The sequence below is a fragment of the Pseudophryne corroboree genome, chromosome 12, assembly GCF_028390025.1.
Source record: "Pseudophryne corroboree isolate aPseCor3 chromosome 12, aPseCor3.hap2, whole genome shotgun sequence".
Taxonomy (NCBI): Eukaryota; Metazoa; Chordata; class Amphibia; order Anura; family Myobatrachidae; genus Pseudophryne; species Pseudophryne corroboree.
This window is the reverse complement of record NC_086455.1, coordinates 37,688,553-37,700,684: the sequence shown is the minus strand read 5'-3', so window position 1 is coordinate 37,700,684 and position 12,132 is coordinate 37,688,553. Positions and strand designations below refer to the sequence as shown.

The 12,132-nt window shown below is 46.1% G+C and overlaps 1 protein-coding gene across 1 annotated transcript in view; it reads left to right on the top strand.

Moving 5' to 3' along the window:
- Positions 1-12,132, top strand: part of NUSAP1 (nucleolar and spindle associated protein 1) — a 61,831-nt gene that overhangs the window by 20,445 nt on the left and 29,254 nt on the right. Inside the window, exon 4 of the mRNA XM_063947347.1 lies at positions 9,538-9,661. Within this exon, the coding sequence (XP_063803417.1) occupies positions 9,538-9,661 (124 nt within the window). The remainder of the gene's footprint in view (positions 1-9,537; positions 9,662-12,132) is intronic.

The following is a 12,132-nucleotide window of genomic DNA, read 5'->3' as shown; positions in this document are numbered from 1 at the left end:
ATGGTTCCAGAAAGCAAATAGTGGATAAGCTTTAACAGAAAATTTACCCACAGAGTAGTCTGCATTCTTGGTGATTTCTTCAGCTGAATGCTCACGCTATTGCTGGAGTGGGAAGAACTCAGTCAGTCTGTAAACACCTAAAAGTGACAGCTTGGATATGCCACACACAATCAAATTATGTATGTGGATTAAACAGTAATAGTTACCATATCATATACAGGAAATCATAACACCAGTAACTGTTTTATACCCGAATGAGGTGCTGTCTCCTGCTGACTTCCCTTTACATGGACATACAGTAGATTGCTTATTGTGCTTTTCAGGAAAAGTACTTTACATTAACATTAGCGATTTGCTGGTCTCGGGATACAGTCATTTACACTATCTGAGACTGTCCCAAGAACACGCTCTACATGTGTGCAGTCACGGGGGGTAATTCCAAGTTGATCGCAACAGGATTTTTAACAGCAACTGGGCAAAACCATGTGCACTGCAGGGGAGGCAGATATAACATGTGCAGAAAGAGTTAGATTTGGGTGGGTTATTTTATTTCTGTGCAGGGTAAATACTGGCTGCTTTATTTTTACACTGCAAATTAGATTGCAGATTGAACACACCACACCCAAATCTAACTCTCTCTGCACATGTTATATCTGCCTCCCCTGCAGTGCACATGGTTTTGCCCAGTTGCTATCAAAAATCCTGCTGCGGTCAACTTGGAATTACCCCCTATAATTGTAAACATAAGTTTGTACAACTGCGAAAACTGCATTTTCATTCAACTTATTATAAAGTTTCCCAACATTTATTCTTTCATAACCGGGTTTCTCTAGTCCCAGCACCCACACTGAGAATGAATTCCCTTGGTGGTGCAGCCACCAGACACTGCTGTAGCGTACACAGCTAGATGCTACGGGTGTTATAACGTATACGCTACATCATTTCACAAGCTTATCACATTTAGTGCATAGTGCTATATATTTCTCTGATTGTGCCGCAGCACGAGAGTTTATGCAGTGGTGGCCATCTTAGCTGCATGCCTAGGGTCCCTTTAAAAAAGCCTTACTGGCACAGTGTACCAGATCCGAACTAAAGCTTGGAGAGGCTGGGGGGCGGAGCTTTGAGAGGCTTGAGGAATCCTCATAGGGATGCGCGACAGGTGCAGGATGTAGAAAGATTAAGTGGCGTTAAGGGGAAGGGAGGAGTGAGTCTGTGTGTGTTTAGAGGTTGGGGGGGGGGGTAAAGGGGTGCAGACACCTGGGAAAAGAGTTTTAAGGGCCCTACACACTTAAAGATTATCTGTCCAATCTGGCTGATTGAAAATAAAATCTGGCAATGTCTGGGAGCAAATGACAGTTGACTATTGGCTCTCAAAGTCCATTTTTGTCTGGAAAACAGACACAAATGGACTTTCAGACAAATTGGTTGTTTGTTTCATTAAACCAATTTATCTGAACAACTGTTTTTTCTATTTTCTTGATTTTGGGAGCAAATTGTTGATTGTCATTTGCTCCCAGTCATTGCCAGATTTTCTTTCCAATCAGCCAGATTGGATAGATAATCTTTAAGTGTGTAGGGCCCTTTAGAGAAAAAAGTAAATGAATTAAGGAAAAGGATATTTAACAGAGTAGAGAGAGTGAGAATTTCAAAGACCGGAAAGAGAAATGAAGGAATGAAATTGAAAATGACAGATGAGGTTCAGTCCTCTATATCCTCACCTCATCCAAAACCGACTCTTCCAGCTTCTATTAAAGTCTGACTTGTGCACCTTCCCATAGGAGGGGTATCTCTTGGTGATACCAGTTTCAATTATCAACTCTCAAGAAAGCTAAATTTAAAATCTCAGGTTAAATGGGAGTTGAATTTGGCCAGATCCTTTACGGATATAGCATGGAACACTATCTTTTGGCTCTTGTTTCAAGTTTTCCAAGTGTATTAACCATTCTGAAATGTTCTTTAAACTAATTCAGAGGGCCTGCTTTACCCCATATCGGTAACACAAAATCTGTACGTCCGTGTCCAAATTTTGTTGGGGAAACGGGTGATACTGTATCTATCATGTAGTTTGGACTTGTCCCCGTATTCAGCCCCTCTGAAAAGAAGGGTTTCAGATGATAAATACGCTTTTGGAAATTAATGAACCAGTTGACCCTGCTGTGGCTCTTTCATTTCTATCTGATCATCTTTCAGTAGGTGATAGATCTATACTGGGGCATGTTTTGACCGCCACTAAAGCTGCTATTGCCCAGTTATGGAAAACTGACAAAATCCCTTCATTACTAACTATAAGTAAGAATAAGATTCATACACTTCATGTTTGAGACGGCTGAGGCCAAATATTCTCCCTCTGCGACTTCCATACTTATGAAGTGGTTTAAATGGACCCTCTACAGCAGGGAAGGGGAACCTTCGGCCCTCCGGCTGTTGTTGAACCACACATCCCAGCATGCCCTGCAACAGTTTTAGCATGGCCAAATAGCAAAACTGTAGCAAGGCATGCTGGTATGTGTAGTTCAGCAACAGCTGGAGGACCGAAGGTTTCCCATCCCCGTTCTACAGGGGAATGATGGGCCATGCTACTAGTTACAATGCTCTCATTGGCCTGTCTGTGCTTCTATCTCCTCGTCTTGCTTTGTGATTACTTGTGAATTTAATCTGTTGTGTTATAAATGTTTTATATGCTCATGTTGCTATATTATAACTGGGTACTATTTTTCATTGTGGATATTTGTTCCTGGCTAACCTACTGTTTTTTTTGTTTTGTTTTCTCTAACGTCCTAAGTGGATGCTGGGGACTCCGTCAGGACCATGGGGTTTAGCGGCTCCGCAGGAGACAGGGCACAATAATAAAAGCTTTAGGATCAGGTGGTGTGCACTGGCTCCTCCCCCTATGACCCTCCTCCAAGCCTCTGTTAGATTTTTGTGCCCGGCCGAGAAGGGTGCAATCTAGGTGGCTCTCCTGAGCTGCTTAGAATAAAAGTTTAAGTTAGGTTTTTTATTTCTCAGTGAGTCCTGCTGGCAACAGGCTCACTGCTACGAGGGACTTAGGGGAGAGAAGTAAACTCACCTGCGTGCAGGATGGATTTGCTTCTTAGGCTACTGGACACCATTAGCTCCAGAGGGAGTCGGAACACAGGTCTCACCCTGGGGTTCGTCCCGGAGCCGTGCCGCCGACCCCCCTTGCAGATGCCGAAGTTGAAGAGGTCCAGAAACAGGCGGCAGAAGACTTTCAGTCTTCATAAGGTAGTGCACAGCACTGCAGCTGTGCGCCATTGTTGTCAGCACACTTCATACCAGCGGTCACTGAGGGTGCAGGGCGCTGGGGGGGGGCGCCCTGGGCAGCAATGTATTATACCTTTTTTATGGCTAAAATACATCACATATAGCCCTTGAGGCTATATGGATGTATTTAACCCCTGCCAGATCTCACAAACTCCGGGAGAAGAGCCCGCCGTTTTAGGGGGCGGGGCCTATTCTCCTCAGCACACGGCGCCATTTTCCTGCTCAGCTCTGCTGTGAGGAAGGCTCACAGGCTCTCCCCTGCACTGCACTACAGAAACAGGGTTAAAACAGAGAGGGGGGGCACTTATTTGGCGATGTGATTACATATGTGAAAATGCTATAAGGGAAAACACTTGTATAAGGGGTTGTCCCTGTATAATTATAGCGTTTTTTGGTGTGTGCTGGCAAACTCTCCCTCTGTCTCCCCAAAGGGCTAGTGGGGTCCTGTCCTCTATCAGAGCATTCCCTGTGTGTGTGCTGTGTGTCGGTACGTGTGTGTCGACATGTAGGAGGACGATGTTGGTGAGGAGGCGGAGCAAATTGCCTGTATTGGTGATGTCACTCTCTAGGGAGTCGACACCGGAATGGATGGCTTATTTAGGAATTACGTGATAATGTCAACACGATGCAAGGTCGGTTGACGACATGAGACGGCCGGCAAACAAATTAGTACCTGTCCAGGCGTCTCAGACACCGTCAGGGGCTTGTAAAAACGCCCATTTACCTCAGTTGGTCGACACAGACACGGACACTGACTTCAGTGTCGACGGTGAAGAAACAAACGTATTTTCCTTTAGGGCCACACGTTACATGTTAAGGGCAATGAAGGAGGTGTTACATATTTCTGATACTACAAGTACCACAAATAAGGGTATTATGTAGGGTGGGAATAATCTACTTGTAGTTTTTCCTGAATCAGATAAATTAAAGTGTGTGATGATACGTGGGTTTCCTCCGATAGAAAATTATTGGAGGTATACCTTTTCCCGCCAGAAGTGAGGGCGAGTTGGGAAACGCACCTTAGGGTGGATAAGGCGCTCACACGCTTATAAAAACAAGTGGCGTTACCGTCTCCAGATACGGCCGCCCTCAAAGAGCCAGCTGATAGGAAGCTGAAAAATATCCTAAAAAGTATATACACACATACTGGTGTTATACTACGACCAGCAATCGCCTCAGCCTGGATGTGCAGCGCTGGGGGGGCTTGGTCGGATTTCCTGACTGAAAATATTGATATCCTTGACAGGAACAATATTTTATTGACTATAGAGCATTTTAAGGATGCATTTCTATATATGCGAGATGCGCAGAGGGATATTTGCATTCTGGCATCAAGAGTAGATGTGATGTCCATATCTGCCAGACGATGTTTATAGACACGACAGTGGTCAGGTGATGCAGATTCCAGACGGCACATGGAAGTATTGCCGTATAAAGGGGCGGTCCATCGGACCTGGTGGCCATGGCAACAGCTGGAAAATCCACTTTTGTTACCCCAAGTCACATCTCAGCAGAAAAGGACACAGTCTTTTCAGTCTGTCCTTTCGTACCCATAAAGGCAGGCGGGCAAAAGGCCAGTCATATCTGCCCAGGGTTAGAGGAAAGGGAAGAAGACTGCAGCAGGCAGCCCATTCCCAGGAACAGAAGTCCTCCACAGCTTCTGCCAAGTCCGCAGCATGACGCTGGGGCCATACAAGCGGACTCAGGTGCGGTGGGGAGTCATCTCAAGAGTTTCAGCACGCAGTGGGTTCACTCGCAAGTGGACTCCTGGATCCTACACGTAGTATCCCAGGTGTACATTGGAAATTCGAGACGTCTTCCCCTCACAAGTTCCTGAAGTCTGCTTTACCAACGTCTCCCTCCGACAGGGAGGCAGTATTGGGAAAAAATTCACAGGCTGTATTCCCAGCAGGTGATAATCAAAGTACCCCTCCTACAACAAGGGAAGGGGTATTATTCCACACTATATTGTGGTACTGAAGCCAAACTGCTCGGTGAGATCTAAAAGATTTGAACAATTACATACAAGGGTTCAAATAAAGATGGATTCACTCAGAGCAGTGATAGCGAACCAGGACGATATGGTGTCACTGGATATCAGGGACGCTTACCTACATGTCCAAATTTTGCCCTTCTCACCAAGGGTATCTCAGGTTCGTGGTACAGAACTGTCACTATCAGTTCAGACGCTGCCGTTTGGATTGTCCACGGCACCCCGGGTCTTTACCATGGTAATGGCCGAAATGATGATTCTTCCTAAAAGAAATATGGACGCTTTCCTGATAAGGGCAAGGTCCAGAGAACAGTTGGCGGTCGGAGTAGCACTATCTCAAGTAGTTCTACGACAGCACGAGTGGATTCTAAATATTCCAAAATCGCAGCTTTTTCCGACGACACGTCTAATGTTCCTAGGAATGATTCTGGACACAGTCCAGAAAAGGATGTTTTCTCCCGGAGAAGAAGACCAGGGAGTTATCCGAGCTAGTCAGGAACCTCCTAAAACCAGGAAAAGTATCAGTGCATCATTGCACAAGGGTCCTGTGAAAAATGGTGGTTTCTTACAAAGCGATCCCATTCGGTAGATTTCACGCAAGAACCTTTCAGTGGAATCTGCTGGGAAAATGGTCCGGATCGCATCTTCAGATGCATCAGCGGATAACCCTGTCTCCAAGGACAAGGGTGTTTTCTTCTGCGGTGGCTGCAGAGTGCTCATCTATGAAAGGGCCGCAGATTCGACATTCAGGACTGGGTCCTGGTGACCACGGATGCCAGCCTGAGTGGCTGGGGAGCAGTCACACAAGGAAAAAATTTCCAGGGAGTGTGATCAAGTCTGGAGACTTCTCTCCACATAAATATACTGGAGCTAAGGGCAATTTACAAGGCTCTAAGCTTAGCAAGACCTCTGCTTCAAGGTCAGCCGGTATTGATCCAGTGGGACAACATCACGGCAGTCGCCCACGTAAACAGACAGGGCGGCACATGAAGCAGGAGGGAAATGGCAGAAACTGCAAGGATTCTTCGCTGGGCGAAAAATCATGTGATAACACTCTCAGCAGTGTTAATTCCGGGAGTGGAAAACTGGGAAGCAAACTTCCTCAGCAGGCATAACCTCCACCCGGGAGAGTGGGGACTTCAGCGGGAAGTCTTCCACATGATTGTAAACCGTTGGGAAAAACCAAAGGTGGACATGATGGCGTCCCGCCTGAACAAAAAAACTAGACCAATATTGCGCCAGGTCAAGGGACCCTCAGGCAATAGCGGTGGACGCTCTGGTAACACTGTGGGTGTACCAGTCAGGGTATGTGTTCCCTCCTATGCATCTCATACCAAAAGTACTGAGAATCATAAGAAGGAGATGAGTAAGAACGATACTCGTGGTTCCGGATGGGTCAAGAAGGACTTGGTACCCGGAACTTCAAGAGATGCTCACGGAAGAACCGTGGCCTCTACGTTTAAGAAAGGACCTGCTCCAGCAGGGGCCTTGTCTGTTCCAAGACTTACCGCGGCTGCGTTTGACGGCATGGCAGTTGAACGCCGGATCCTGAAAGGGCATTCCAGATGAAGTCATCCCTACCCTGGTCGAAGCCAGGAAGGATGTAACCGCAAAACATTTTCACCGCATTTGGCGAAAATATGTTGCGTGGTGTGAGGCCAAGAAGGTCCCTACAGAGGAATTCCAACTGGGTCGTTTCCTACATTTCCTGAAAACAGGACTGTCTATGGGCCTAAAATTAGGGTCCATTAAGGTTCAAATTTCGACCCTGTCAAATTTCTTCCAGAAAGAACTGGCTTCAGTGCCTGAAGTTCAGACATTTGTAAAAGGGGTACTGCATATACAGCCTCCTTTTGTGCCCCCAGTGGCACCTTGGGATCTCAATGTTGTTTTGAGTTTCCTAAAGTCACATTGGTTTGATCCACTCACCACTGTGGAATTAAAATATTTCACATGGAAGGTGAAGATTCTATTAGCCCTGGCTTCAGCCAGGCGTGTGTCAGAATGGGCGGCTTTATCATATAAAAGCCCTTACTTAATTTTTCATTCTGACAGGGCAGAATTGAGGACTCGTCCTCAATTTCTCCTTAAGGTGTTTTCTGTTTTTCACATGAACCAACCTATTGTGGTACCTGCGGCTACTAGGGACTTGGAGGACTCCAAGTTACTTGACGTTGTCAGGGCCCTGAAAATATATGTTTCCAGGACGACTGGAGTCAGAAAATCTGACTCGCTGTTTAGCCTGTATGCACCCAACAAGATGGGTGTTCCTGCTTCTAAGCAGACGATTGCTCGCTGGATTTGTAGTACAATTCAGCTTGCACATTCTGTGGCAGGCTTGCCACAGCCAAAATCAGTAAAAGCCCATTCCACAAGGAAGTGGGCTCATCTTGGGCGGCTGCCCGAGGGGTCTCGGCTTTACAACTTTGCCGAGCTGCTACTTGGTCAGGGGCACACCCTGACTGAGGAGGACCTGGAGTTCTCTCATTCGGTGCTGCAGAGTCATCCGCACTCTCCCGCCCGTTTGGGAGCTTTGGTATAATCCCCATGGTCCTGACGGAGTCCCCAGCATCCACTTAGGACGTTAGAGAAAATAAGAATTTACTTACCGATAATTCTATTTCTCGTAGTCCGTAGTGGATGCTGGGCGCCCATCCCAAGTGCGGATTGTCTGCAATACTTGTACATAGTTATTGTTACAAAAATCGGGTTATTCTTGTTGTGAGCCATCTTTTCAGAGGCTCCTTCGTTGTTATCATACTGTTAACTGGGTTCAGATCACAGGTTGTACGGTGTGATTGGTGTGGCTGGTATGAGTCTTACCCGGGATTCAATATCCTTCCTTATTGTGTACGCTCGTCCGGGCACAGTATCCTAACTGAGGCTTGGAGGAGGGTCATAGGGGGAGGATCCAGTGCACACCACCTGATCCTAAAGCTTTTATTATTGTGCCCTGTCTCCTGCGGAGCCGCTAAACCCCATGGTCCTGACGGAGTCCCCAGCATCCACTACGGACTACGAGAAATAGAATTATCGGTAAGTAAATTCTTATTTTTTCTTCCCCATCTCTTCATTCTGTACCCCCATTTATATGACAATACTGTTCATCAATAAAAAACCAATGTTTAAAAAAAGAAAGAAAGATGAGTGAACAACAAAAAAGCAGGGCTAAGACTTTTAGGGATTTTTTTCCGAAAACATGCCGAGCCCACGAGGAGCTGCCAGATATAAATTTGTCCTGCCCTCACTAAACTCTGATACGCTGTTTGTTTAACTGATATTATGCCAACCGACATAGAACAAACATTTAGGGCAGGCATGTCCAAACTGCGGCCCTCCAGCTGTTGAGAAACTACACATCCCAGCATGCCCAGACACAGCTTTAGCATTCACTGACGGCAAAACTGTCAGGGCATGCTGGGATATGTAGTTTCACAACAGCTGAAGGGCCGCAGTTTGGACATGCCTGATTTAGTGGGACATGTACTAAGCAGTGAAACAAGTGGAGAAGTGAGCCAGTGGATAAATTGCCCATGGCAACCAATCAGCTGCTCTGTATATACTTTTATAGTATGCAGATTATAAATGTTACATCAGTGATTGGTTGCCATGGGCAACTTCTCCACTTTTGTCCTCTAACACCTCTTACTCCTATGCTATATCTTCTGTAGCTTTAGGTTTATGCAGCCTTCAGGTACCTTAAGCCGTTAGTACCACCATCATTACATCGTAGCACAATCCATTACTTGTGTATAACCGTTTTAATAGCTTTCCTGCCCTTACTCTAAACTAGTTTGCTCAGTGTATGTGTTTGTATATTAGGAAGTTTAAACTAAGCCCAAATGGTTCAGGGAGTAATGTGGACATCTGGATACTTTCTGTACAGTCCTGTGTAATTGGTGATCTATAAATAAACGATAATATGTAAATTCTGTGTGTCCAGGTATGGAGCAATCTAGTTAGTGGTGATGGCCACAAAGTGGTGGAAACACTGTTGGAAAGCTGGTATCCCAAAGCCATCCACAGCCCACATTTTCTGTCTTATCCCATAGAGGTGTGCAGGGTACTATAGTCCTTGGTGTGCACAGATGGCAACTGCACATCAAGTATTCAATAGACCGTTGATAACTGGGGTACAAATTAAGCAAATGGGGGATTCCTCACCAGGAAACTACAGAAAATGATGCAGGAGTTAGGTTAGTGGTCAAAATATATGATTGAGCCATAACAATATACGTGAACATATTTGTATTAATCTTTAGGAAATCATTAATGAGAAAAAAGATTTAGAGGAAATGTCCGGGTCTGCAAACAAGCAAAGGAAACGAAAGAGGACGGGATGTGAGATTCCTGATGACGCTACAAAAATACCTACAAAAAGCAAAAGTTTGTTTAAAAAAAAAAAAAAAAAAAAATGAAAGCTTTGTTTTATATAAAAGTGATATTCTAGAAATGGTAGAAATCAAGGTCTTCTAGTTTTGTGTAGAGAATGTGCAGGGTGGAGGACATTCTAAAGAAAGATCATTGTGAATATCTGAATTGTATTTTGCGACCTAGAATACTTTTAAAACATGTCTAGTACAATCTGCTATCTACAATGTTATTTCTCTATCGTCCTAGTGGATGCTGGGGTTCCTGAAAGGACCATGGGGAATAGCGGCTCCGCAGGAGACGGGGCACAAAAGTAAAGCTTTCCGATCAGGTGGTGTGCACTGGCTCCTCCCCCTATGACCCTCCTCCAAGCCAGTTAGATTTTTGTGCCCGGCCGAGAAGGGTGCAATCTAGGTGGCTCTCCTAAAGAGCTGCTTAGAAAAGTTTAGCTTAGGTTTTTTATTTTACAGTGAGTCCTGCTGGCAACAGGATCACTGCAACGAGGGACTTAGGGGAGAAGAAGTGAACTCACCTGCGTGCAGGATGGATTGGCTTCTTGGCTACTGGACATCAGCTCCAGAGGGACGATCACAGGTACAGCCTGGATGGTCACCGGAGCCTTGCCGCCGGCCCCCTTGCAGATGCTGAAATAAGAAGAGGTCCAGAATCGGCGGCAGAAGACTCCTCAGTCTTCTAAAGGTAGCGCACAGCACTGCAGCTGTGCGCCATTTTCCTCTCAGCACACTTCACACGGCAGTCACTGAGGGTGCAGGGCGCTGGGAGGGGGGCGCCCTGGGAGGCAAATGAAAACCTATTTTGGCTAAAAATACCTCACATATAGCCTCCGGAGGCTATATGGAGATATTTAACCCCTGCCAGAATCCGTTAAGAGCGGGAGACGAGGCCGCCGAAAAAGGGGCGGGGCCTATCTCCTCAGCACACAGCGCCATTTTCCCTCACAGAAAGGCTGGAGGGAAGGCTCCCAGGCTCTCCCCTGCACTGCACTACAGAAACAGGGTTAAAACAGAGAGGGGGGGCACTAATTTGGCGTAAGAAATCTATAAAAAAGATGCTATAAGGGAAAACACTTATATAAGGTTGTCCCTATATAATTATAGCGTTTTTGGTGTGTGCTGGCAAACTCTCCCTCTGTCTCTCCAAAGGGCTAGTGGGTCCTGTCCTCTATCAGAGCATTCCCTGTGTGTGTGCTGTGTGTCGGTACGTGTGTGTCGACATGTAGGAGGACGATGTTGGTGAGGAGGCGGAGCAATTGCCTGTAATGGTGATGTCACTCTCTAGGGAGTCGACACCGGAATGGATGGCTTATTTAGGGAATTACGTGATAATGTCAACACGCTGCAAGGTCGGTTGACGACATGAGACGGCCGACAAACAATTAGTACCGGTCCAGACGTCTCAAAAACACCGTCAGGGGTTTTAAAACGCCCGTTTACTTTAGTCGGTCGACACAGACAGGGACACTGAATCCAGTGTCGACGGTGAATAAACAAACGTATTCCTTATTAGGGCCACACGTTAAAGGCAATGAAGGAGGTGTTACATATTTCTGATACTACAAGTACCACAAAAGAGGGTATTATGTGGGATGTGAAAAAACTACCATAGTTTTTCCTGAATCAGATAAATTAAATAAAGTGTGTGATGATGCGTGGGTTCCCCCCGATAGAAAATTATGGGCGGTATACCCTTTCCCGCCAGAAGTTAGGGCGCGTTGGGAAACACCCCTTAGGGTGGATAAGGCGCTCACACGCTTATCAAAACAAGTGGCGGTACCGTCTATAGATAGGGCCGTCCTCAAGGACCAGCTGACAGGAGGCTGGAAAATATCATAAAAAGTATATACACACATACTGGTGTTATACTGCGACCAGCGATCGCCTCAGCCTGGATGTGCAGAGCTGGGGTGGCTTGGTCGGATTCCCTGACTAAAAATATTGATACCCTTGACAGGGACAGTATTTTATTGACTATAGAGCATTTAAAGGATGCATTTCTATATATGCGAGATGCACAGAGGGATATTTGCACTCTGGCATCAAGAGTAAATACGATGTCCATAACTGCCAGAAGATGTTATGGACACGACAGTGGTCAGGTGATGCAGATTCCAAACGGCACAAAGGTGTATTGCCGTATAAAGGAAGAGGAGTTATTTGGGGTCGGTCCATCGGACCTGGTGGCCACGGCAACTGCTGGAAAATCCACCGTTTTTACCCTAAGTCACATCTCTGCAGAGAAAGACACCGTCTTTTCAGCCTCAGTCCTTTCGTCCCTATAAGATCATATCTGCCCAGGGATAGAGGAAAGGGAAGAAGACTGCAGCAGGCAGCCCATTCCCAGGAACAGAAGCGTTCCACCGCTTCTGACAAGTTCTCAGCATGGCGCTGAGACCGTACAGGACCCCTGGATCCTACAAGTAGTATCCCAGGGGTACAGATTGGAATGTCGAGACGTTTCCCCTTCGC